The sequence below is a fragment of the Zootoca vivipara genome, chromosome 2 (assembly GCF_963506605.1).
Source record: "Zootoca vivipara chromosome 2, rZooViv1.1, whole genome shotgun sequence".
In the NCBI taxonomy this organism is placed as follows: Eukaryota; Metazoa; Chordata; class Lepidosauria; order Squamata; family Lacertidae; genus Zootoca; species Zootoca vivipara.
Window position 1 is genome coordinate 103,734,820 of NC_083277.1, and position 27,709 is coordinate 103,762,528.

Below are 27,709 nucleotides of genomic sequence, written 5' to 3' on the forward strand. Positions count from 1 at the left end.
ATATTGTTTCATTTTCACTTTTTGTACGCCTTGAATCTTTTCTAGAAACAGGCATTTACAAAATTAGGTGTTTTTTTTTTAAAAAAGCGAAATTTGCATTTAGTTGGCCAAGTTAGAAATGTTGGAAAGCTGAAGCTTTGCAGTGGAAATGCTGACACAAGGGATTGTCAGCTGCTTCTATATTGCTGAATAGAAGCTAACAACAGTTCAGGTTAATGCCAGTTCGCAAAGATTGGAATCACAAGTTGGAGCTTACTGGCCTCTTGCCATAATATTTCCTCTAGTTCTTGTTTCTTGCAAAGGAGAGGGAAAAGCATTAGCACTGCATGCATTGCTCTTATTAAAATGCCCACAGTATACAAATGTACAGTACAGAGTATACAGTAACCTGCTTCAAAAAAGAATAGACTAGCCTCTGGGAACCTTAGGTTTTAGTTTTAAAGCTTATGTAAACATTACTGTCTGCCTGATGTTCTTCTGCTAAGCATGGTTGGTTGCCCAGTAGCAAGGACCTTGTGAATTTCCATGGCTGCATTCTGGATAGTAGAGTTAGGTGCAGTTTTCAGAGAAGATCACAGCCAGTTAACCAGCAACTGCGAAGAGACCAGTGCTTGGACTTGCAACCTCTCCTGTGTACATTTACTTGGAAAGGAGGCCTGCTGAGTTCATTAGACTAGCTCCTAAATAAGTGTCCTTAGGGTCGCCTTAGAAACCAAAATAATATTTCTTTGAAAAATATAGACTTTTAAACAATATTTTTTCTTCTAAAGACTCTAGTTCGATGCACAGTTTATAGTTGCCTTTAGTGTTGATCTTTAAGCACTGTATTAAGATAAGATAAGATAGATAAGATAAGATAGATAAAATAATCTTTATTGTCATTGTCCCCTTGCGGGAACAACAAAATTAGTAGTGAGATGCCTGGGTTAGCTAGCTAAAAGGTTACTTTGTAGTTTAGTACATACTTTTTTTAAAAAAACATTTGTTATGTCATTTATTTATTTGTTATGTAACTCATGTGTATGCCTGAATCACTTGTAAATCCCACTTTGTCAAAGGCAAAAGTTTTTCACATTGCTATTAATTGCTGGGTTTTTGTTTCCCCCCACTTTTCCCCACTGTTTGGTATGTTGTTGTACTACGTTGATAATTCAGTGCTGAACAACAAGGACTGTGACAAAGCCTGTGGTTAAGATGCATTGTTATGAGCTTTGCTATTTTATCATGCTTCCAATTGCCTACTTTTGAGTGCTACAAGCCTGGATTGTGATCCCCACAGATGTAAGTGGGAAAAAAGTGGATAAATATCAGTATACATCAAGGCGGGATTTGGGAAGGCAGAAATAACACAAGGTATCAGCGAAGTTAGCTCTTTATTCAAAGAAACAAAACAGCTCAGGCCTAGTGAGCACAGCAACTCTTCCCAGCAGGTCTTGCCCCAGTGAGGACTGAAGTTCCCTGCCTTCCCACAGCTCCCCAAGTCTCCTCTTCCCTGGGTTCTTCCCAAGCATCCTGATATTTCTTCACCTCATCTGCCTTTGCTCCACCCTCTTCCCACCTCTGCAGGTTCTGGGAGACTAGAGGGGAGAGGAGCCGGTCACAGCAGGAAGGAGAGACTCCATGGCTTCTTCAGCAGCCTGCCTCATCTCTGTCCCTTGATCCCCTCCCTTCCAACCTCCGCTTCTGCCTCTGGTTCTGGACTGCTCTCTGTCGCAATTTCTTCCCACTCACTAAACCCTGTTACCCCTTCATCTTCCGACGCCTCCTCCCAGTCTGCTCCCTCTGACCACTCTTGTCATCCCCTGGATCTGAGCCTTCTTCCCTATGGGGTCCCCCTGCTGGGGCCTCCCAACACTCGTTTGCATCCAGCATGATAGTATATCTACTAATAGTGTTTAAAATTCATGCAAGTGATGTAACGCTAAGCTAAAATTTGGCATTAGAATGAGCCACTGTGATCCTTCTTCCTCCTCCTTTCTCTTCCAGTGTAGCATGAGAAGGGGCTTGGAAGCTTTTGCTTCTGTTCTGCAGCCTAGCATGCTGTCCAAGTTCAGACAAAACTGTGTATAGTGTGATCTGGTTCGCACATAACACTATGTAGCAGGGGTCAGAAAACCTTTTCAGCAGGGGGCTGGTCCACTGTCCCTCAGACCTTGTTGGGGGCCGGACTACATTTTTTTTGGGGGGGGGGGGAATGAACGAATTCCTATGCCCCACAAATAACCCAGAGATGCATTTTAAATAAAAGAACACATTCTACTCATGTAAAAACACACTGATTCCCGGACCGTCCGCAGGCCGGATTTAGAGGGCGCTTGGGCCGGATCCGGCCCCCAGGCCTTAGTTTGCCTACCCATGATGTAAACCCTTTGCACAAGTGAGTAAACATGCAGGTTCTAAAGCAAAAGTCACGGCTGCAGTGCCTGGTGCAGCTACACTGCCATGGTTTGGCTTAGCAATACATGCAAACTGGGCCACCGTTAATTTGGATGAATATTTTAATTCAACACAGATTTTGCATTGCTGGTGTTGGTGTGACATGTGAATCCACCCATTGAAAGGATGTTTCCCAGTTTCTGTTGACAAATATACAGTAGAGTACTTTTAGGGTATTCCATTTGAAGAAGCAGTATAGCAGCCTTCGCAGGATTCTGCCTCTGAGGGAGAGTTCTTCCATTATAGCCTTCAAAATACATTTGCTTTTAGTACTGCACCTATCGATCAGTAAAGTACTTTGAATCCATCTGTCAAGCTAATATGGCACAAAGTGTAAAAGAGCACTCATCTTGCATTATGTTATCAGAGCTATTAAAAAAAATATCTTCTTTTAGAAGCACTGCTGTTTTGTTTACTGAATTTTGCTAGAGGTATTTGCAATTGGCTGGCTGTTTAGAACTGGTACTAGTTGTCCTTGTCAGCAGTGACCTATGGAAGCAAAATTCAGTGATCCTATCATCTTAAATACGGTAGCACTGTCTGAAGCAGGCACTTGTGTTTATGATAGACAAGTTTGGGCTCATTGTAGAATTAAGCCATTAAGCAGATAAAATAATTAAGATTCCACTTTAAATGAAAACCCCATAGGTTCTTATCAAAAAAGGATTTTGTGGAGCTGTCTCTCTAACTGAACCACAGCTGACATCAGATGATACTGGGGTGGGGAAAATGGGCATGGTTTCGGAAAAATGGTCTCTCAGGCCAGATGCAGAGGCCTGGTGTGCCCTGTTTAGCCTGAAAGCAGGAGAATCCCACTCTTAATTTAAACCATAGTTTAAACTTTCAATGAGAATTTTGGTCTGACATGACAATCCTTGGTTTGGTCATAATACATTGCTTCCAAAAACCTGCAACCTCCCTAATTTCTTCTTGATATCATAATATTTATTAGGCCTTTCTACAATCCCTGCATTGTTAGGAACACAAAATGTTCTTGCCATTTGCTTCCTGCTCCTTGCCATAGATGCAGATTGATAGCCTTATGTTTCTTTCCATTGGCTTTAATCACTTAAAAAAACCAAAAACTTAAATATCCACAGCCTGATTGCAAAACCAATCAAATTATCTCCCCTGCAGGCTTCAAGAGAATTCTAGGGTATTTGGCTAGAGGAAGCACCAGGAGAATTAGCCCTAAAAAGAAATAAATCTTGTACACTAATGGCTCCTTATTTTTCTACTAATGAGAAATCTAGAGGGATTAAACTTCCATCTGTGATACAGTGCAAGAAAGAAGTATGGATGAATTAAGGTTCAGGCACTCAAATAATGAGTCATTCTGATTTTAAGTTCCAGTTGAAAGAGGTTGGGGGAGGTGGGAAATAACCTCTTAATTTAACAATGGATAGGAGAGTAGGGGCAACATAGTGGCTGAAACATCAATCTGTAAATCAAAACGTTGGTTCATATCTCAGTGCTTTGCAGCCTGGCTATTGTTATGTGCAACAGGGAGAGCAGGTCTGTGCAAAGTGCATGTTACTCTTCTAGCTTAACAGGGATGTCCAACTTACAAGAGACTGTGATCTACTCCCACTTAAAAAAAAAACTTATTTCCAGTAGCACCTTAGAGACCAACTAAGTTTTGTCATTGGTATGAGCTTTCGTGTGCATGCACACTTCTTTAGATACACTGAAACAGTGAATTCTTCAGTGAATTCTTCAGTGTATCTGAAGAAGTGTGCATGCACACGAAAACTCATACCAATGACAAAACTTAGTTGGTCTCTAAGGTGCTACTGGAAAGAATTTTTTTTGTTTTGTTTCGACTACGGCAGACCAGCACGGCTGCCTACCTGTAACTTAAAAAAAAACTGGCAGTGATCTAGCCATTGGATTGACAAAAAGTTGTTGAGCCTTTTTTAGGAAGCCAAAGTTGTTGAGCTTTTTTGGAGGGGAGAGGATCTTGCAATAGACTGCGATCTACCATGGACACCCCACAATTGACCAGTAGATCGTGATCAATCTGTTGAACATCCCTGTAGTATAACATCTGTGTGACTTTTTGAATCAAATAGTTTGAGGGAGACGCTGTCACCACCCTGTGCTAAGGGGAGTGTGTGTGTGGCCTGGTTCACATATCACACAAAATCATTATTTTAAAACCAACTATGGTTTAATGTGAATGAGCAGTGTGCTGGCGCATGCTGCCCCAAAAGTTTTTGGGATGCTCCTCCCCTGCTCCTGCTGCACCACAGAAAATGCAAACCAGAGTCTGGTTGGATACGTCATCCAAAGCCAGGCTCATGGTTTGTTTCCTCCAAACAAACGACAAGTGGTAATTAATGTTTGTTCTTGACTTACCGTTTATGGAAACAAACCACAACCAGCATTACAGATGGAGTAACTAAGCAAGAGGTGGCACAGGACATCTCTCTGATGATCTTATATTATTATTATTATTATTATTATTATTATTATTATTATTATATCTGAAGGCAGCCCTGTTTAGGGAAGCTTTTAATATTTGATGAATCATTGTATTTTAATGTTCTGCTGGAAGCTGCCCAGAGTGGTTAGGGAAACCCAGCCAGATGGGCGGGGTATAAATAATAAATTGTGGTGGTGGTGGTTGTTATGTGAAATAGTGAGTCTGCTTGCCTTGTAGGAATCCTTTAAATGAGACTCTACACATAAATTTATAAATACAGCAAATTCACAGATGAGCCATATTACAAAGACAAGTTAAGTCTCCTGTTTTCCCTCCTCCAAAGGAAGCCAAACCCAGCAGCACTGCCCCTAGAACAGGCATCCCCAAACTTCGGCCCTCCAGATGTTTTGGACTACAATTCCCATCATCCCTGACCACTGGCCCTCTTAGCTAGGGATCATGGGAGTTGTAGGCCAAAACATCTGGAGGGCCGCAGTTTGGGGATGCCTGCCCTAGAACTTCTTAATAACTTATTAATAAAGTGCTGAGCAAAGAACAGTATGTTTTAAAAATAGGAATTGCTATGTAATTTTGCAACAACCAAGATGTTAGGAGCAAGATACCAAAGGAGACACAGGGAGCTACTGCAGGCAGAGGGCTGTCACCAATGGGAAACAGCTGTTGTGTCTCCGAGCAGTTAGGCCATACTGCTCGTATGATGTTTCCAAACTATCAATTGCTAGAAGAACTGGAAAACTTTTTTTTTTGTAACACATTGCTCATTTCTGTCGTCATTACAATAAAAACTGAAGAACTGGAAAGCCTTCTGATGTTGTAAAATGAAATATCTCAGAGTTTTGTTCCATATTTTGAGACTATTGCTTGTAGTTGTACATGGTGCCAGTCTGTAACTGAGATAATGCCAAGAACATACTCTGTTGTTTTTGGAACCAGCGCCTTTGTTCCTTAAGACAAGCTGTTGCCGGTTCATAACATTCCTGATTAAGTTTAGACTACATGCCCATCAGAACATTGAAGCGTGTTTGTTTTACATCTTGCAGATTTTTGATAATGAAGCCAAAGATCTTGAGAGAGAAGTCTGCTTTATTGATATTGCCTGCGACGAAATTCCTGAGCGCTATTACAAAGAATCAGAGGTAGGTAAAGGACTTAATGCTCTTGAGCAGTGTAGATTTGCATTGTGCAGAAAGCCCATTCAGACATCCATACTGCTCTGGGATAAATAGTCTCAACCAAGTATAGCTTGGTTATCTCTTCTGATCCTACCAAGTGATAAGAAGAATTTTTCCACCCACCAAGTGCTGATTAAGTGCTTTACACTTTCTTTTCCTCCTCCCTTCTCACACCTTTTTCCTTACATTTGTCATGACTTTTATAAGTCTGCAAGCAGGGATTGTCTTAAATATTAAGCTTAAGCTGTTCCAAGGGCCTTTTTGGCTAAAGAGCTGAGTTAAAATGCTTTACGTAAATATGTGCTGGAATGACTTAGCTACATATTGTTTTGACTTTACTCAATACTTTTCTTGTTGCATGGGAATGACAACTCCAGGGAATTTGCATATAATTAATATGCCTTCATATTTCTAATAATACACTATTAAATTGAGTGACAAGATACGATTTTGCAGCATACAAAATCCAATATATCTTGGCAGCAAATAGGCTCTATTTGTCATAGCTCATGGGCAAAGTTATTCAATTATCTACATGAAAATTTCCAACATCAATAACATTTATTACACTGCAGCAACACATCTTATGCCTAACTGCTATTATCATTATGGAGTTGACAAAAGGCTATATCTAAACATTTTATGTTGACTTTCTATACATTAACACAGTGGTATAATGCTGAAGACCAGAAAAAACATGGGTGATGTGCTCAAAAGTCTGCCCTCATCCTCCATCTTTGGCAAAAAGTCTGGAAGGCAATTATTATCATTCCCAGTTGGAGTAGATAATAAACTACATGAAGACCAAAGCCCCTAGCCTTGATTCTGTCTTCAAGAATACACCTTTATGAAGTGTTTTGAGACAGTCTCTAAAATGCTAACAGTTGGATAGCTAGTATTGGCATAATTTTAGAATATTGAAGCTCTGAAACAGAATCAAAAGCCCTCCCATTTTCCCAGAGGTTGTGTCTCCCACAGTGGAAGGGGTGAAAAAAGCTCTCTCCATTTTTATTTGAGAGCAAGGGTAGGCAACCTAAGGCCTGGGGGCCGGATGCGGCCCAATCACCTTCTCAATCCGGCCCGTGGACGGTCTGGGAATCAGTGTGTTTTTACACGAGTAGAATGTGTGCTTTTATTTAAAATGCATCTCTGCGTTATTTGTGAGGCATAGGAATTCATTCTCCCCCCCCCCCCAAAAAAAAATTATTCCGGCACACCACATGGTCTGAGGGTCATTCAATCTAGATGGTAGGATATCATCTAAGCATGCTCAGCACATGCATGACAAGAGATACTGTCTCATTGCTGCTAATTATCATGTCATAAAATTATATCTCACAGAGATAGGATTTGCTTTAAATAAGAGTACTGGTATCTAATATAAACATTAATTTTTTAAAAAAAAATCTTTAAAATTTATTAAGGTAAGACTGAAGATAATCAAATAGTAAAATGTTAATCAGTACAGATCTGGAAGTAAAGGGTTGTATCCAACTAAGTTCCACTTAGAGCAGATGTATTGAAAATAATGGACAGAAGTTAGTCAGGTTCATTCATTCTAATGGGTCTAACATAAGATGCAGCCCAAAGCCAGTGACCAGGATCCAAAGAGCAGCTGCTGACTAATCTGCCCTCCACCTCAATGTCATGCAGCCCAAACTATTGAAACTCTTCTGTTTAAAAACAGTTTTCTATTTGGAGGCAGCCGATGTGGTGCTGTGCTATTAAAGAAAAATAAAATCTTAAGTCCGCTTGAACTCACAGAGGCAGGTTCTTTTTAGATGCCTGCGGTTTTCTTTGCTTTAGTCTTCAGAGCAAATGTAAATTCGCTTTTTAATAAGAGAATCTTCTTTTTAATTTTAAAAAAGTTTTTGTGCTCTTTCCGCCCCAGCACAGATGCCTGTTCAGAGCAGTGGAGCTCACTCATGCTTAACTGTCACAGGGATGCAGCCAGCACCTGTCTGGTTCAGAAAATAATGGTTCCACTTGCACCATAATAAGACCTCTTTTATCAACTTGCTTTAGAATGTCCCTCTCCTCCCCTCTGTGCTTCTGTCAGCTCTAATTTATGAGGCAACCTCATTTTGACAGATTAATTTTGCTAGCAAATTTTGCTTAAATTGCTCCATGTTTCCAGTACATTGTAACGCCAAGTGCAAAATGCTTTTAAAATAGCATGTTCAGTATTGAGGGTTAACAAGGCAGAAGTACTGTTGCCCATGGGTGATTTTCTGTTGGGTCCAAAGAAAAATAGGAAGCCAAATGTAATTATTGTCTTTTTTTTTAAGGGGCGGGAGAGATTGTGCCAATTTTCAATCATATTTTCAAAAAGATATGTTCTGAAAACACTGAAGAAAATGTTTTGGATTGGCATAATTGTGAATGCAACGAGCACTTATTTGGAAAATATAGAAGTGCAATTAACTATCTGGTACCCAGGTGGCACTGTGGGTTAAACCACAGAGCCTAGAGCTTGCTGATCAGAAGGTCGGTGGTTCAAATCCTCACAACTGGGTGAGCTCCCGTTGCTCGGTCCCTGCTCCTGCCAACCTAGCAGTTTGAAAGCACGTCAAAGTGCAAGTAGATAAATAGGTACCGCTCTGGCGGGAAGGTAAACGGTGTTTCCGTGCGCTGCTCTGGTTCGCCAGAAGTGGCTTAGTCATGCTGGCCACATGACCTGGAAGCTGTACACCGGCTCCCTCGGCCAATAACGCGAGATGAGCACCGCAACCCCAGAGCTGTCCGCAACTGGACCTAACGGTCAGGGGTCCCTTTACCTTTACCATCATTGCAGAAGTACCTGCAACATCAAAAGCAAAGATCTGCAATTCCCTTATAATAGTCCTGGTAGTCTGTATTTTAGGAGGTTGCTTTATGAAAGGCTGATGCCCATTAAAACCATATTTCTAACTTTGCTCTGAGCCCAATGCGTATAATCCATATTTAAAACAGACATTATATCTACTATAGACAACTTGTGCTTATGCTTAACCTATATTTCAGGTTGTAAATAGAGATGAATTTAAATATATGCTATTTTCTAAACTGGGGTCACACTATTATAGGAAATAAAGCTAAAAATTTCCTCCTAAACTAATTCTCCTTCATTGTATGATTATATATCTCTTCAATTCAGAATCCATACAAACTCATTTCAGTTTAAGAACCAAGTTGGTCTTAATAACATTTCTTAATAACATCAGATTAAGCTCTAGTTTGTTTTTGCTGGGAATGGGGGAATTGTGTGAAGAGCTCTTGTTTTTATTGACATCTAGAAAATGAATATACTTCACAGCTCTGTGGTGCTAAAGTCACAGTCTCTGAGTCTTGTCAAATTTAACAAGTTTGAGCGCTAACTTGAATTTGTTGGTCACTCAGGTGAACAAATTAATTTTGAAATGATTATCAGTAATGTCCATGACCTTAAAAAGTATATGAAGCTTGCTATTAATAGCAGTGGTAGTTGTTACCGTATTGGCCCAAATATAAGCCGTACCCAAATATAAGCCGCACCTTTAAAATTCGGGGGGGGGGAGAGAAAAAGACAATACCCAAATATAAGCTGCTCCCTTAAAATTCTGCAGGCACTCGCACCCGTTCCATTTTACCGTATGTCTGTTTCAGCAGCGATATCGTAAAAGCCAATTTTTTGTAAGGTTGTGAATTTAAGCTGCGCTTAACTTTTCATGGTCAGAATTTAGGGGGAAAAGTAAGGCTTATACAGTCATACCTCGTGTTACGTTTGCTTCACGTTGCGGCTTTTCAGGTTACAAACGCGGCAAACCTGGAAGTGTTTACTTCCAGGTTCGCCGCACGCGCAGAAGCGACTTGCGCACTTCGCGCCCGCACAGTAGCAACACTCTACTTACGGACTTTCTGGGTGCAAACGGCACCCCAAATCAGATTGTGTTCATAAGTAGAGATACCACTGTATTCAGGCCAATACAGTATTTATATTTAGTATAACTCCTTACAAGCAAGTTTTTAAAAATAAAAAGCAGTAAAAACATCTATATGATGAATAAAAACCATAAAACCATCACATAGAGCAGCACGGCTAAAGCGTCCTCTTAAAACCATGCCAACACATCCAGTTTAATAATAATTATTAAGAATAAATTGGTCCTACACAAAGAATCGTGAGTAAAGCTAAAAACCGTTATGTGCTGGGAACTAAAGATGTAGATTTTGGTATATGTTCGATATATGAAGAATAACATAACCTCAGTCTCATTTTGGGAGTTATTTTTTATTGGCAGGTAATTCAGAAAAGGTTGCATTGAAATCACAGCAGTGTAGGAAGCAGAAGTTTTATGTCATTTTCCCCCCTCTCTGGGTGGATCTGGTTTCTGTTTGCCAACTTCCTCTTTCCATGCCACTTCTATTTTCTTTCTTATTCCTTTTGTGGCAGTTGGGTGCAATGGAGCAGCTGTGGGTTTGTTTGTTTTTACTGTTCAACTCTCATAAGCTTTCTGCAGAAACTGAAATCTGAGGCATAACAGCAATACATATTCATACATAGTCAATAAATCACACACCCTGGGTGGGACATTATTATTATTATTATTATTATTATTATTATTATTATTATTATTATGGGCTTCACACTTAAGCACCACATTACCTGCACAGGTGCGCAGTGGAATGGACTCCTTTGGAAGGTGGTGGACTCTCCTTCATTGGAGGTTTTTAAGCAGAGGTTGGATGGCCATGTATCATGGGTGCTTTAGTTGAGATTCCTGCATTTCACCTTACCAGGTAGAACGAGTCCCCCTTCTTCTCCCCTCATGTTCTGGGGGATCTTCTCACTTCCCCTAGAGCCAATTTTTTGGGGAGGAGACTGGGAGAAGCCCTATTGGGTAAGTGGAAGTCATTGTGCAGGGCTTCTGCTGATGGGACTCGTTGGGTGTCTATACACAGCCCAAGTATGAATTGGGAGCAAAACCAAAAACTACTCAAACCAAAATCAAATCCAATGTGTTATTTATTGAGTCAAACCTGTTGTGAATGTGGTTGGGGTGCCTGCTGTACAGTGGTACCTTAGTTCTCAAACAGCTTTGTTGTCAAACAAATTGGCTTCCGAACGGCGCAAACCTTGAAGTAAGTGTTTGCGAACATTTTTCGAAGCCGAACATCCGACACTGCTTCCACTTGAGTGCAAGAAGCTCCTGCAGCCAATTGGAAGCCACGCCTTGGCTTTCGAATGGTTTCAGGAGTCGAACAGACTCCCAGAATGGATTAAGTTCGAGAACCAAGGGACCACTGTACTTAAGGGCACATATTCAGCAAAGAGCTTCAAGAACTTAATTTCACTTCTGTGGAAAGAAATGTACAAACATTAAGTGGTCTTGCACCAGTTAGCAGCTGAGTTGTATATTGGGACATGATAAGAGGGGGTCAAAACGTGACAGAGGTGGTACTGGGCACATCTTGTATAGCTCAGGTCACAGGAAACTAGTGCAACTTATTTCCTGATCTATTAGCTTGGCTTACATTCTGCAGCTGCAGCTGGTTAGTTGTTACTAGCAGGACAAAGCTCTTTTGAAGTGTGTTACTCTTCTATCCCATTTATCAATAATCTTTTATAATATCCCAGCACACATACTTTTCCAGCATGGATTCATTATCTCCTAGAGTTATTTCCTTTCCATTTTGCAGGATCCTAAACACTTCAAATCAGAGAAGACTGGGAGAGGCCTATTAAAAGAAGGCTGGAGAGACACTCAAGAGCCCATCATGTGTTCCTACAAACTAGTGACTGTGAAATTTGAAGTATGGGGACTTCAGACTCGAGTGGAGCAGTTCGTTCACAAGGTGAGTGAAAGACGGTGTCCCAGTCTCTCTTGCCATCCTGTTCTGTACGTGAATATGAACAGAAACAGCAGTGTGTATAAGCTAGGAAGCTGATGTACAGCTCTGGTTTCAGTGTTTCCAATTATGAACTCTGTCCATATATTTAGCCAGGGATTTAATGTGTAAAGCATCACAGATTTTGAAATAGTTTGCATGTCATCAGTTGAAACCAATTTAGTTGCTACAAGATCCTCAAGCACCTTCAAAGGAGAACTCTTTTTTTTTAAAAAAAAAAAGCAGTGCAAACAATTACAAGGCATGAAATAATTTGTCAATTCATTCTAAAGAAAGACAGAACGCTTCTGTCGCAATAAGGACAATTTCCATGCAAATCTGCACTCTTCTTAATCGCATTACAATCCCATTTATCTCAGTGAGACATGTGTAGCTATATCATGATATACATGACTACACATAATATGAGGTCTACGCATAACAATCCATTTATAAATCTACCTGTGTATGATGTCCAGAAGAAAAGAATGCCAGGAGTCAAAAGGAAATACGGTAAGGAGAAAAAAAGCAACAACCAGAAGTCAGTGTTAACTATGGGGTTGTTTTGTGGGTTTTTTTTGCTATTATCAATAGACCATAATCTGAAGTCATGGTTTTTTTTGTTGGCCTGTTAACCTTGGTTTGTTTTAACATTGGCTTGATATATGACCCAGCATCCTCCCTTAACCATGGTTTGTTTGGCCACCATACTCTCATGTTCACCAGGCTATGAAAGCATGAGACAAGGGGAAATTGAAAACATACATCCCTTTGGAGAAACAAAACATGGAGGGTTAAAAATAAATAAATCTCTATGACAGCTTGTGGTTAACCTGTAGTTTGTTGGACTATCAGTTGTTGTCACCATGATGCTGTGATCACACAGCATTGTGATGGATATAGCCAGCAAGGTGAAATGAGCAGAACGTTAGGGAGATCCAAGTGCAAATTCCTATTCAGCCGTTAAATTTACTAAGTGGCCTTGGGCAAGCCATTATCTCTTTGCATGCTGTCGTGAACATGAACTAGGATAACCCCACCCTGAGTTCCTGGGGGAAAGCAGGATACAAATGCAGTTGCTATTCCGCCCCCTGCCCCCCAAATGTTAATATTGTGAAGCATGAATGTAAATAATTCTCAGGCTTCTTTTTATCCACTGCGATCGGGAGCTCTAGTTCCTATCATCTAGATTCCTATGTAATAAAATTCAGGCTGCATGTGCAGGGAGTGCAGACAGGCAGAAAGTCCCTGCCAAGCCTAATCATCGCCAGACGCTGTATGCTCTGCAGTTCTACAGCTGAGATGGGCATAGTGAGTGCATGCGAGTGGGAGGTCAGTCCCAGTCCAGCCCAGTTGCCAGTGGCATCAACGTGCTCTGATGTGGAGCATGCAGCTGGGAACTGCTCATTCAGCATCTGAGGCGGTCGCCCCAACACAGCACAGTCACCACTGACAGCTGCATGCTCAGCAGGGATGCAGCTGATAGTGTCTCATTCAGCTTACAAGGGACAGGCAAGAGGCAGATAGATGGGCTACCACTTTTCTCCCTTATATTCCACCGGATTGTGATGGTTTAATTTACAAAGGCAGCCTAACACATGCAACAGGCGGTGTTTCAGAGAAACCTGCCTTGGAAGGCCTGGGTTTCAGCTTCCTACTTTGTACCTACATTTGCTTCCAGGACCACATTTCTCCATGTCTCTGGTGCCACTGTGCATCAGTCCTGTTTACTCTTCCCAAGAACTATCAACCAGCCTGTTGAAGAAGCTTACACATCAAGAATGTAACTACCCTACATTCTTCTTTTTGTGTCTGAGAGAAACAAACCCTTGAACTATGTATATACTTGCTCATGCGAGGCTGCTTGTAACTTGTGTACTCAAAATTCTGCACATTTTTGTTTATCTTTAGTTCAAGGTCTAAAACAGGCAAAGAACAACAAAGTAGGAAAGGAACCATTGCAGATTATAACATGGGATGTGGAATCTATAAGAGTAATATTAGAAAGCAAATGTTCCTCATTTTCATTGCATGCATGCTTCCTCTTTGGACGCTTGGCATCCGAGTACATGCTCAAAGTGTCCAGATAATAAATTCACAGTTGTAAAAGACTGTGAATTTAAAAGACCTTGGAATTTGCTCCCGTCAGCTTTGAACTAATCCTGTATTCCTTAGAAAGTTTCTGACCTGCTAGTAAATAAATAAAAGCAGAAATAACTCTAAAGAAATTGGCACATTCCAGGACATCATGCGCATTGGCAGAGCGTGCATAAGCGCACCCCATTCAGCCCTCTTCCAGGTCCAAAAATGGCCCGCGCGTGCAGTCCTGTGTGCTTTGAACACACACACACACACACACACACACACACACACACACACACACTGGTCATTCCCTGTATGTAGTTTTTGTTTTGAAGCAGAAATATGTACTGTTTGAAAGAAGAACCTTTAGCACAGTGCTGCATGTAGCCAACCGATTTGGCTAAAAGCTTATCTTTCCCATGGAAATTTGATGCAAGCATATTGGGGGATGGTGGGAGAAGCTGACAATTTCAAACTTTAGGATGTTCCTGGGATTCCAAGAGACAGAAAATTGCCATGCTGTAGGTTTATGAGTCATGTAGCAAGAAATGGCATGGTGCCATATCCTCAGTTCCATGTACTTTCATGCAAGGTCAGGAATAATCCCCCCACTCCCAACCTAGCAACACAGAGTTGATCTTCACTTTCTAATTGCACATAATATGCAAGCTTTGCATGTTCTATCTCCCATAGGTTATAATCAACCAGTGCACGAGAGCTACCAAAGTATGCTGGCACAGCTCATTGGGGAATGTTCTAGCTGCAAGCCACATCTTTAGCAATCCTTTACAAATTCAAGACCCCAAATCCCATCCATGCTCAGAAAAAGGGTCAGTTATTGGGCTTAGAATCAAGGTGGTGAGTTGTCTTCCAAACTTTAGTAGAAGTAGCAATGCCTCCTCTGTGAACTAGGTTAGGTAGAGAACTACTGACAGGCCCAAGGTCACCCAGTGAGCTTTATGGCTGGGTAGAAATTTGATCCTGAATTCCCCCTGAATTAAACCTTTCTAAATCCAGGTTTAGCCAACATGGTGCCCACCAGATTTTATTGGGCTCCAACTTCCAGAATCCTTAGCCAGCATTACCAATGGTCAGTGATGATGGGAATGTAATATGACACCGTCTCCGTCTGGGAGGCACCACATTCTAACCACTAAACCACACTGGGTTGATTTCTGCCTCAAGCTGTATACCCTTGATGCTAGTCTGTAATCTTTTTGCCCTTCAGGCCCATAATTCAGAACTGATTCTGGGTGTTTTTCAGTGTCCTCAATACTCTCTGCATTGATCCAAACTGCAGAATACAACATAGCAATAGGTGAAGAAGTTATACATTTCAGTGTCCTTTATTTTGTAAATTTGTTGTAATATTTAAAACTGTTTTTGTGTGAAACTTACATAAAATAAATAGATGGTGAACCAGGTGTTTAACTGCAGAGTCCCTCCTATCTGTGCATGACAAAAGGGGAAAATAACTCCCAAATAGGTATTCTCTCTGTGCTGTTTCTCCTTTGTGCTTGCTTGGGATCATTTTGCTGCAGATAGAAAAGTTTAGTAAATCATCTCTTTATGGTACACACTGTCATTCTGTTTCCCTAAAGTACAAGCTGTTCTACTTTTCTTTCCCCTGGGAAATGCCCAACACTTGGGATAGGATATAATTTTTGAAGGGCACTGGCCTGTCATATATGGAATGGACATAATCAGTTTTAAAATGAAAGCCATGTGAATATCATTAGCCCAGCTGCTGAAAATCTGGCTATTTGTTGCACCTCTTCCTACTTGTGTCTAGGGTTGCCAAACTCAATGGAGGACAGGACTTCTCTGCCTTTAATTGCCCTGCTCTCTTTTGAGTCTGGAAACCTTAAAGAGAAACCAGCAGACCCTTTGCTTGGAAATTAAACAAAGGGTCTGCTGGTTTCTCTTTAAGGTTTCCAGACTCAAAAGAGAGCAGGGCAATTAAAGGCACAGAAGTTCTGTCCTCTATTGATTCTGGCAACCCTACTTGTGTCATCATCACAAATCAGTCTGACTGGTTTTCTGCTGCCTGGCACAGTTTTCGTTGCACTGTTTGTATGTGCACTTTTCAACAAATGGGCATTACCAAATTAGCAGTGGCTTTTTCTGCTTGTATTTGGGAAACAGGGAAACCATAATTTTTTAAATGTGCCATTATGTTTAGATTGGCATAGAGGCTCCATTTGGATGGTGTTAGATTTATTTTATGCATTAATTTATCGATTTATAACATCACTTCCCGTAAAATATCTTGAAGTGATTTTACAGTAAAATCATTATTTTTAACATAATATTGTTTTGATATGTGGAAATGTTTGCGTATACGGGTGGCAACCATTTTACATGGGGTTTCTGCTAGCGGCCACCGTTCTGCCCTCTTCCGAGTCCAAAAGGACCCGTGTGTCAGTGGCCATGCGCCAGTTGGACACGCACAAGATGGTCATCGCCTATATGGAATCCCCTTTAATTGTTTTGATTGTTAACTTCATTCCAAGATATATAAAGACTGGGATAAAAGATTATCATTTTAAAAGGCTTGTTGAAAAAGGAAGGTCTTCAGTAGGCATCAGAAAGGCAAAGGAGACTATCTGATGTGTGATGGGAGGGAGTTTCAAAAGGTAGGTGCTGCCACGCTGAAAACCAAATTCCTATATTGTGCAGAACAGATCTAACAAGATGATAATGCAGGTGTCCCTCTCCTGCAGAGCACAGTGATCAGTTGGGTGTGTAAAGGGTGATTGGTTCTTTTACTTAGCCTGGTCCCATACTGTATTCACCAGAAACAGTACAGTTGTACCTCGACATCCGAATGCCTCGACTTACGAAGGTTTCGACTTACGAAGTCGGCAAACCCGGAAGTTTTTTCGCCCCGTGCGTGGTCGGCGCCTGCATGCGCAAAATGGCTGCTTCGACAACCAAAGGGTTCGACTTACGAAGAGCGCAGCGGAACGGATCGCCTTCGTATGTCGAGGTACCACTGTAACTTGAATTTAGCTCAGGAGGTAATCGAACCCAGTGCAATTCTTTCAGCAGCAACATAACGTGTTGTGTGTGTGGGGGGGTGTATCTGTGGCCCTCCAGATGTTGTTGGACTCCAACTCACATCAGCTCCGTCAGCAATGTCAGTGTTCAGGGGTGAAGTGGGTAGCAGGCCAGCAATATCTAGAGAGCCAAATGTTCCCCACCTCCAATCTAGTGCATACCTCTTGTATGATGCTATTCCTGTTTGTTTGTTTGTTTGTTTGTTTGTTTGTTTGTTTGTTTGTTTTCAGAGACGTCTTTAACCCTTGTTCTGATTTACAGGTGGTCAGAGATATATTGCTGATTGGCCACCGACAGGCTTTTACATGGGTGGATGAGTGGTATGGTAAGTCATATTTTCAAAAATAAGCTCACATGGACAAAAGGATTATCTAAGGCCTTATTAACTGCATGCAATGCTTTTTTCCTGCTCTGGTAGTCTTGCTAAGGCAGCCATCACAAAGGACAGATTTTGCGTTTCTTTTGGTGCAATTTTATACACGTCTCACTGAGTTCAGTGGGGCTTATTCCCAGGTAGATGGTATGGGATTTGCAGCCTTATACAGAGCTCACACAGAATGTATCCTTCATAGCCAATGTGGCAGAAGGAATTTTTAAAAAAAGGGACCAGGGCATGCTCTTTAAAATTTAAAGAGTGTGGTTTTAATCCAGCCACTTTTTGTTACTTGGAATGTATACAGAATTGACAGTTGTGGTTACAGTCTTGCAGCAATGTGGTTCAGTATTATTTAAAAGCATTCATACATAAGGAAATAGAGATACGCTGACATTATGTGAATAGGCTTATGTTACTTAAATCCATTAATTTTAAGGAATCTACCCTAAATGCAACTAATATTGGATATCACTCATGATATGCATTTGTCACCTGCTAATGTGTATATACATTATCTGTATATTCATTTTGGGTGATAGTCTTGTGTAAAGCTGTCCTAAGACCTTAATTTTCAGGTTTACCCAATTAAATACAAGTAAGCCTACAGAGTTTTGGTTAAAAATAAAAAAATGCAAGTAAGCTACAGAAAGATAAGTATACAACTGAATCACCACCACCCCCAAAAAAACTACTGCAAATATAGTAGCAGGAGGAAGAAAATCTAGAAGGGGCTTGGACGACAATAGAGCTTAACAAGTTCAATCTTCAAAGCACAGTTCACCCTAGCAGTCTGTGAAATAAGGATTATTACCTGCATTTTACAGATGGAAAAGTGAACAGGAATGATTAGGTGACTCGATCAAAGGAAAAGTAAGTGTCAGAGCGAGGATTAGTGCCGTCAGCCTTCGTTGGGTACCGTAATTAACACAAAGATAGAAAGGTGAAGGGTTATTAGAACTAGCCCAACCCTAACTGTCCATCCTATGCCTTGAGAACATTTCCTCTATGGAGAAAACAACAACAAATCAAGTTAATTCTGCAGCTCCCTGTTTCTAAACCATTATTTTTAACCATGTTGTCCCACCGTTCCATCTGAGCTATGTAAAACTGTTTCCCACCATAAAGGATTTCTGGTATTTCAGCTTGCTTCATTTTCCATGTGCCATTGTATTATTAATACAATAGTAATGTTTTCATTATGAATATAATATTAATGTTTTCAGAAAGGACAGCAGAATTGTTCTACAGGTTTAGGTGAAGCATTCATTGGTACAGTTCTACAAGTTAGCGTCTGCACAGGCATTCAATGTGACAGTAATACTGCGAGAAGGAACTGCTATGCAGCATCAATTATTAGGAAAGTGGGTTGAGGAATGGTGCAATTACGATAACTTGAATTCAGGTAGTCTCTTGGCCCTGCACCTACTATTAGATTGGCACTGTAAGGGGATTTTGTCAACCCTTTCTAACAGCTTTGTGCACATCTGACAGATTTTCAGGCACTTGGGACAGTATTATAGTCATCACCCACAGTAGATAAACTCGGTTTCTTAGTTTTTTTCGTGCTTCATGCAGATGAAACCAGACCCCCAGGAAAAACCTCAGAGCCACTGTGATAGATGTGGTTTGCCTGTGTGCATCTATTGAATAATGTTCAGGAAGGTCTAGAACAGCTTTCATGGACAAAAAAAATAACTTTAATACACGAATATGTTCTTATCCACAAAAGACTGTGATATATAGTACAAAGCCACCCACTTTCCGCAGCAACACCATGCCATTTTATGTCCATCCATTTTATTGCATATTCACTCTCGAAGCATGCCCCCAAATATTTATTTTTCATAAAAGGCTCTCCCATTCCTACCTATGCCCAATAACTAGGCTTCCCTTCTCTTCATTATCTTTGTACATCATGCTGCTGAAGCAGAATAGGATGCTAGTGGCATCCTGCATAAGGGAAACGTTGCCCCTCAAAAATAAAATAAAATATATGTAACCTTTTTGAACCAGGAGCACAGCAGTGAGTGAATAGCCTTCTATTGTATTCATTTTGTATTTTTATGTTGTGATCTTCAGATGAAGGGCAGTATACAAATTTTAATAATAATAATTTCTCCAGCAAACCTGGGCCTAAACTGCTGGTGCAGGATAATGGCAAATTATTTCAAATAATTAGCATGTTTTAAATGCTTGGGGCTTTTTAAAATTTTGCTGCAGAAGTAAAATAAAGGAAAGCTTCATTTCAAGGAATGATTAATTGGTCACCAGAGCTCAATATTTGGTATGTGTTTAAAGCTAGATATTTATAAGGTGTATATCAGTCAATGGTATCAAGCATTCAGTGGGCTAATGCACTGGGATTTTGCTTATTCTAAAAATGTGGATTTTGTTGCACTGCCCTCTCAACCTCAATCCTAAACTTGTTCATTTGGAAGTATTTTCATTATTTCAATGGTTTTTATTTCCAGATAAATAAGCTTAGGGTTTCATCTTAATATGCAATTAACATTGCTAAGACAACAGTATTTCATTATTAACTGAAGTGCTGCTAATGAAGAGCATGTACTTTGCCCGGCTAAAGTGCTTTTGATCTTGCAATTTTCATTGCTTATAAGCTTCTTTAATCAACGCTTTAATGCTCCTTCATTCTAAGTACAGTAATATTAAAATATGATAATCCATGACTCATGCCAGTGGTGATACAACGTATTGTTAGGACTACAATCTACACAGTAGATCTCCGGTGAATTGGCACTACATCGGCCACGGTTTCTTATACCCTTTTTTTTAAAATTAAAAAAAATTGGAACACCAAAATGAATTTTGTCACCTGAAGTAGGCCACTGAAACAAACAAAGCCAATCAGGAGTATTTGTATGAAAGGACTGTGAGTTCAGTTCATTTTTGGTACTGAAATCCAATTCCAGGGCTCAGAATGTGCTCAGGATCACCCCCTTCAAAAAATCTAACTGAGAGTCCTTTGCTGCTGGGTGTCATTGGCAGATATTTTGTCTAATGAAATTACTAAGTAGATCCAACAAGACTGAGGTCTGCCTATCCCTGTAGTATAATGTAAGATCTGTGAAGGTAGCCACTTCACAGTGGAGCTCCTGTAAAACTTTGAAATGCCTTCAGTATACACACATCCCAGTGGACCCCGGTTTGCGTATGACTTTCTTGGGTAGCTCTACAAAGCAAATGTTTGTTTGGATTTACTTTTCAAAGTGTCTGGATCCTTTCACTATTCATAGGTACTTTCTGCAGTCCTTCACTACCCTGCGTAGGGTTGACTATGATTAAGCACTATACAAATTGTTGAAACCCAAAAACCCATAATCTCTCAAAGCTGAGCTGTGTAGTGTTAAAACAATGAAGCTACTTTTTTTTGTAAATCATGTATCATTATACATAATGTAGAATTTTCCTGGCATGTCTCTGACAAGGTAAGTAAACTCTTGTGCTGTTCCTTAATCCTTCCTCTTTTTTCCAGGAAATCTTCTAAATTTATTTTAGAAGATGTTTGCCTCTAGCAAAGCCTGTCCCCCACACCTTCCTGCCAGCCTCACTTGACAAAAACATCCCAGCTTCCAAGCACCCCCATTCTGCAATTATCCCTTAACTCAACCTTCTTATACCTTCCTTGGCTGGTTTAACTTAACAATCTTTATTATGAATCCTCATAAAGCTAGCCGGCTTCTGCTTTTTGGCTTTTGCTAGAAAGATAATTCTCCCTAGACTCTTCCCTTTCATTCAAGCCTGGATTGAATTAATAGAGGAAAAAACCCAACATCTTGAACTTTTTTCAGATATGACTATGGAGGATGTTCGAGAATATGAGAAAAATATGCATGAAAAAACCAACATTAAAGTTTGCGATCAACATTCATCTCCTGTGGGTGAAATAGAGAGCCATGCCAAAGGAAGTGTATGTAGCCTCTTTAAAAATATTGCCCACCCTCTGCTAGAGCAAAAAAGAAAGAACACAAGTGGTCAGATTTTGCATGACAATGATTTCTGTGGAACCAGACTTGATCAGTGCAAAGGCTCACCTTGATTTCCTTCTTTGCACCATTTTCCCAGTGGAGAATTAGAAGGCTCAGATAAAATTTGAGTGGTGAGCCTGCTGTAGAAATATCCTCAAGCACATTTCCCCACCCCAAATGTACAATCTTATCTTAAAAATCGAGTTCTGAGACAGCTATGCACAGCCCTGATTGTGTAACTCCCTATGATGCCACAAGACCACTTCTCGCTCCCTCTTCTAAGCAGCTTTCCCCTAATATTTTCAAAAAATGGACTGTTGCATGTGTGTGTTTTAAGGCAGGCAACAAACCAATGTTCACTTGAACAAATACTGCACACTTTTAAAAAGGCGTACATGGCCGTGAACTGACTCAGCATTTGCTTTGTTTGTTACATCTGTCTCTGGTATTGTGAACACAGTGTGAAGCCAGGCTTACAGTCTGGAGAGATCTGTGTTGCAGCTCCTGTTTTGGGGTATGCCTGTTTTAACTTCAGATGTGGATATCTACTTCCAGTGGAAAATGAAATTTTTAGGTTAGAAATTGGGCGCACCAGGTGGCAGATTTACATCCCAGTTCCCTGTGCCAATAAATGGAGCTCTGCTTTCCACCAAAGTTGGTGGTCTGTTAGGTCAGAACCAGGCAACGCAGAGCCAGCACTTTTCTCCAGAACATACTGGGTATGTTTTTGTGCGCAAGTATGGTCTCCCTCCACTAAAATTATTGGGGAAGTTTGGGCACGAGAGATCTCCTGAGCGGTGTGCTGAGCTTCGGTTTGATTGATTCAAAGTCACGTGACTGCTCATTAATCAATCAGCAAAAAGAAGAGAACAGAGCTGGGGCAATTATCTCAAGTGAGTGAAATACTTGCTTTGAGAAACAGGCAAACGAACGCCTACTCCCATCAGCAGCCCAATTGATAGTGCGAATTATAGCACGGTGTAGCTGCTCAGCACCGCTCTCAACTGTTATGATCACAGATTTCCATTCCCATGGGACTCTGCCACATCTTCAATTCCCACTCTGCTGCCTTTTGCCTATCATGTGTTTGGGTGTCAGTTTTGCCATTAATATGAAGTGATTCTAGCAGCCTCATAATATTGATACCAGTGCAATCTGCACTCTCCTAGTCTTTTACCAATATCCTTCCCATAGAAGTGATGAGTAGCTAAAGTTAAATAGAAGGTTGTCTAGCCTGCTGATAGGCCTTGAGGCATTTGACTATAACAGAGGTCTTTTCAAAAGAGCTTTTGCTTGGGAGCAGTGCTGCTTATAATTAATTGGGTGGCGGTTGTACCCTGTTTCAGCTTCTCTTCGGGCTTGTCCACACTGGAGTTTATTGTGTGCTTGTATTCCCATTTAAATTTCCATAATCCACATGACATTACCCTCAAAAACACCACTCAATGCTTTTCTCCTGTAATTTCAGGTTTACCAGATCTGGGGATAATCCAGTAAGGTGGGGGAAACCAGGTTCCCTACCACTCCATTTGGGGTTGCAGACAATTTGTTTTGGTGGTTTGGCCTGTGTGGATCAATTCTTACTTTCTGCCACTCCTCCTTCCATGGCTACTATTTCCTTAATGCTTTCATTTATTTTCTGGCCATGCTAACAATAAGAACATAGCCATAATATATATATTGATCCATCAGATGTGTACAAAATCAGAAAACTGCACAAACCACATAAAAAAATTCTGCACCAGATAGCTGTGCAGCAATCTGAAAAGTATGCGCTGAGAATTTAGACTGGCTTTTGTTTCTTTTCCAGCATGCTCAGGTTCGCCAGAAGCGGCTTAGTCATGCTGGCCACATGGCCCGGAAGCTGTACGCCAGCTCCCTCAGCCAATAATGTGAGATGAGCGCGCAACCCCAGACTCGGTCATGACTGGACCTAATGGTCAGGGGTCCCTTTACCTTTACCTTTCATAACTAGCATGTCTAGCATGTTCCTGGACAGAGGAGTGTAGCTTTGGTTTTTTTTCTTTTGATCCCTCAGATTTGCACTAAATAAAGGTATGTGCTGAGCATTTACAATTGCCTTTGTGCTTATGCACATTTCCTGGGTGGGGGAATTAAAAAGAGAGAGGTGTGCTTGCAGCTATCTGTGCCCTGGTACTTAATCGACATAATATAATCAATAGAATAAAATTAGAAGGTGGGGGCAAACACAAAAGGGAGTGACTACTGGTATGAATAAAAAAGAATGAATTGCTCCTCGTATTCAAATTCAGATATGTATGGATATGGCCTAGTCTGGTCTATTTTGAGTGGATTGACCGCTACATAATGCTCAAATGTGGGCAAGCTCTGAGTTTCCTTCATGTGTGTCCATTTCATTGAAGAAAAGCTGAAACTGAAACCAAGCTGGGTTTTGCATTGAATAAACAAACCCTTTGCTAGTACTGTATTTAAAACAGCAACCTGGATTTGAGGCATGCAAATCTCAGGTGACCTTTTGCTGAACCCATCTTGAATTTTGTATCTGTAGAGGGGAAATAACCAGAAAGAATTGTGCTTTGGAATTTTCTAGGAGGGAAAACTTTATTTACGGTGAAGTAATTCTGCCCTCTGGTGGAGCTGCACAGCCGTGTCTAACTGGTATTTTATTAATTTGTGAATGAAAACCCAAAGCCTTTCACTGTGAAAAGAAGGACATGTTCTATGGCCTGGTTGCACGTGCTTTGCATCAGCCATTTTTTTCAGCAGTGTAATTCCTTCAGGTTTGAACTCACTAGCTGGATTCTTAACAGGTTCATCACTGGAATGAAACCAAGACTGGAATGTTTTCTCAAACACAGCTTCTTCTGACTTAGGGTGCTTCCAGACAGGGGTTTATTGTGGAATTGGTGCTGGTCATGTGCATGATTTTTTCCCCAGTGTCCTTATGACATCATCAAAATTCCAGCTCATACTTTTTTTCCTTTTGCTTTTTTACATTTAATCTGGCTTCCACTTTAGTGTGGAATATCCAACAAGTAATATATATATATGCAAATAATGCTGGTGTAGAAGCTCTTTAGCACATTTGGTCTGGTGGTTGGTTTGTCATAGGTGTGGTGATGTTTCAGTGGATAGCATTTAGCACTGCACTTCTCCTTCCTAGCCTAGCCATTTTGTTTAAAAAGGTAAAGGACCCCTGACGAGGTAAGTCCAGTCGCAGACTCATCTCACTTTACAGGAGGGAGCCGGCGTTTGTCCGCAGACAGTTTTTCCGGGTCACGTGGCCAGCATGACTAAAGAAGAAGAAGAAGAAGAGTTTGGATTTGATATCCCACTTTATCACTACCCTAAGGAGTCTCAAAGCAGCTAACAATCTCCTTTCTCTTCCTCCCCCACAACAAAGCAGAGCAGCGCACGGAAATGCCATTTACCTTCCCGCCAGAGCAGTACCTATTTATCTGCTTGCACTTTTTGGCGTGCTTTTGAACTACTACGTTGGCAGGAGCAGGGACTGAGCAATGGGAGCTCAGCCCGTCGTAGGGATTCAAACCACTGACCTTCTGATCGGCAAGCCCAAGAGGCTCAGTGGTTTAGACCACAGCACCACCTGCGTCCCTAGCCACTTTATTTACAGCTTCCCAAATGATATGAGCCTGTGTGTTAAAAAACAAACATAACCAAATTGAAATGGATACACCCCCTTCCTTGGTGGTTTTTAAGCAGAGGTTGGAGGGCCATCTGTCATGGATGCTTTAGCTGAGATTCCTGCATTGCAGGGGGCTGGACTAGATGACTCTTGGGGTCCCTTCCAACTCTAGAAGTCTATGATTCAACACACATAACCCTCCATGTTGTCCGTTGTGAAACATGCTAACTAAGGCTGGTAACATTTGCTCTCGTGCTGTTCCTGTGGTTTTAATTTTCTGGATCTCCATGGGCAGGTATACTGATGGATAGGGTAGTAAAAACCTCCAGACACATTCCGTCAAAATCTGTCCACTCATTTGCCAATTGCGCACATGGGAAAATCAAACCTGAACCATCCACTGGCAGTATATTGCCCCTCTCTGGAAGCACCCTTAAAGCAGGTCTCAAATGAATCATCTGTTGTTACTGAGATTATTTACCATGTAACTGGATAGACCAGGTGGACTTCCAAGTTTCCTTTCAACTCTGTATTACCTTGGTTTGAGTGTTTTTTAACAGTTCATGAACAAACTTAAACAGAGGTGGAAAAAGGATTCTCGTCGTTTCATTCATAATAATCTCAGCTTCTTTTTGGTGGTCATGATCTAATTAATTTTCTGTATGAATATGCTATGTACAGGGCATTGTATAGACACTTTCATGCCCCTTTGAAAAGGAAGGTAGTAGTAGCAGTAGCAGTAGTAGTAGTAGTAGTAGTAATGATGATGATGATGATGTTACCTAAGCCTAGTGCTTATGAGATAGTTGAGATACTGAAAATGGGGCCAAGGTGGTGGGGACTCGCCTGATAAACTACTTCAGGGTGAAGATTATCATGATCTGCTAAAATTGTTCTCCTTGGAATCTATGGCATTTTGTGGAGGTTTGTTTTATATGAAAGAATTTTTAATCTCGTGAGCTTCCACCTCCAATTTGAAGTGGTGCAATCCATATACAGCTGGACAATGAATGAAGTGATTTATATTCTCCTTTTAAAACCACCAGCTTTCAGACTGACTTTAATGAAGTCTGCACCTATTAGGTAAAACATTATTGATAAAATAGTGTCTTCTATGTATCTTAAATGACATGTTCTTTGGAAATAGATGCAGTGTGTCACGCAAATAAAAATGGAAATGGTTCAATGACAAAGCTTAGCTGGTAACATAGAAAATTAGAGTTGTCTGACCATCTGATCTTAAACATCTGCACCAGAATTAAAGATAGCATGCTATTCAGTGTAGCGTATCTACCGGTATGATGTTCACATGATCAGTTGTTTTTATAAAGTAACCATCAAGGCCTATCTTGGGCCTCTATTTGCAAAAATAACTTTTTAATATCAGTTCACTAGATGGAAATAGCTATAAGAGAAGCAATGGTTTGCTTGCGCTGGGCTTGAATTCGAAGCCTGCTGCATCTTCCATTTATATGTGAATTCTGCCCATGTTGGAGCAAGGACAGACAAGAATATAAACAATGGAATTGCCCAAAATTAATAGAAACATACACCTAAATTTTGGTATCAATGTGAGGAATTACCTTTAAGTGTTGGCAGCTCCAAGAATGATATGAATGGTGCCTGAAATGTGCCTCCTGAAATTTCAGTTGCCAGTTGTGAAATTTCCTGGCAATAGCTTTCCTTCCCTTTCGAGTTCTAATGCACTGGAATAACAATGGTCATGCAGACTAGCATCTTTAAAAAAACTGGAACAAACATGTGCAGTGGTTCTAACATTAATTTGTCTTTCTTCCTTTTCTTCTCATTGAAGACATGACTATGGATGAAGTTCGGGAATTTGAACGAGCAACTCAGGAAGCCACCAACAAGAAAATTGGGATCTTCCCTCCTGCAATATCGATCTCTAATGTCTCCCTCCCTTCTTCAATCCGCAGTGCTCCTTCTAGTGCTCCATCTACACCTCTCTCCACAGAGGCGCCTGAATTTCTAGCAGTTCCCAAAGACCGGCAACGGAAAAAATCTGCCCCAGAAACTCTCACGCTTCCAGATCCAGACAAAAAAGCTCTCTAAACCCAGCATGTTTTCATGACAAGCCATGACTGAAAGAATAGCATTTGCAAAGCTCATGGTTGTTGTTTTGTGTAAACAAAATTTACTGATCTGGAAGTATGACCTTTCCCCCTTCCCCATCAGGCTTGTCCCTTAAACTAGTTAGCTAAGTGCATGCAAGAACATAGTTCATATGCTCCGATTCCTAGATTACAGCTCTAAGCCATATGACAGATGTTGTTATCAACACAAAATGAAACAAGCTTGCAAAAGCAAAAGTCAGTCTCTACACAGCAACTGTAGTAAACAAAAGATATTCTCATATATAGCATAACGGTATTTATGACTGGAGATGCTATATGGATTTAATAAAGATGGCAAGGACATCTTGAGAGAATGAGGGACTATTGAGGGACAGTTTCAAATGTCATTTCTCATTTCAAGCCATTATATCTCAATTTCTAAAATCCTTTTTACTCTCAGGCCAAGTGCACCTTAAAGTAAACCTTTGAACTGCTATTCACTGAGAAACACTTGAATACCAACAGTAATTATTCAGATTCTTGTTTTACTGAATACAACTCAGGATTTGGAGTGCAGCTAATGCACACTTTAAGTTCTTCA

At 40.7% G+C, this 27,709-nt stretch overlaps 1 protein-coding gene across 1 annotated transcript in view; it reads left to right on the forward strand.

The window, feature by feature from the left end:
* The window catches only part of PITPNC1 (phosphatidylinositol transfer protein cytoplasmic 1), a 113,639-nt gene extending 88,033 nt beyond the window's left edge, over positions 1–25,606 (forward strand). The window contains exons 6-9 of the mRNA XM_060271979.1: positions 5,923–6,018; positions 11,713–11,868; positions 17,305–17,368; positions 21,229–25,606. Coding sequence (XP_060127962.1) covers positions 5,923–6,018; positions 11,713–11,868; positions 17,305–17,368; positions 21,229–21,476 — 564 coding nt within the window. The 3' untranslated portion in view covers positions 21,477–25,606. The remainder of the gene's footprint in view (positions 1–5,922; positions 6,019–11,712; positions 11,869–17,304; positions 17,369–21,228) is intronic.
* The last annotated feature ends 2,103 nt before the right edge of the window (positions 25,607–27,709 follow it).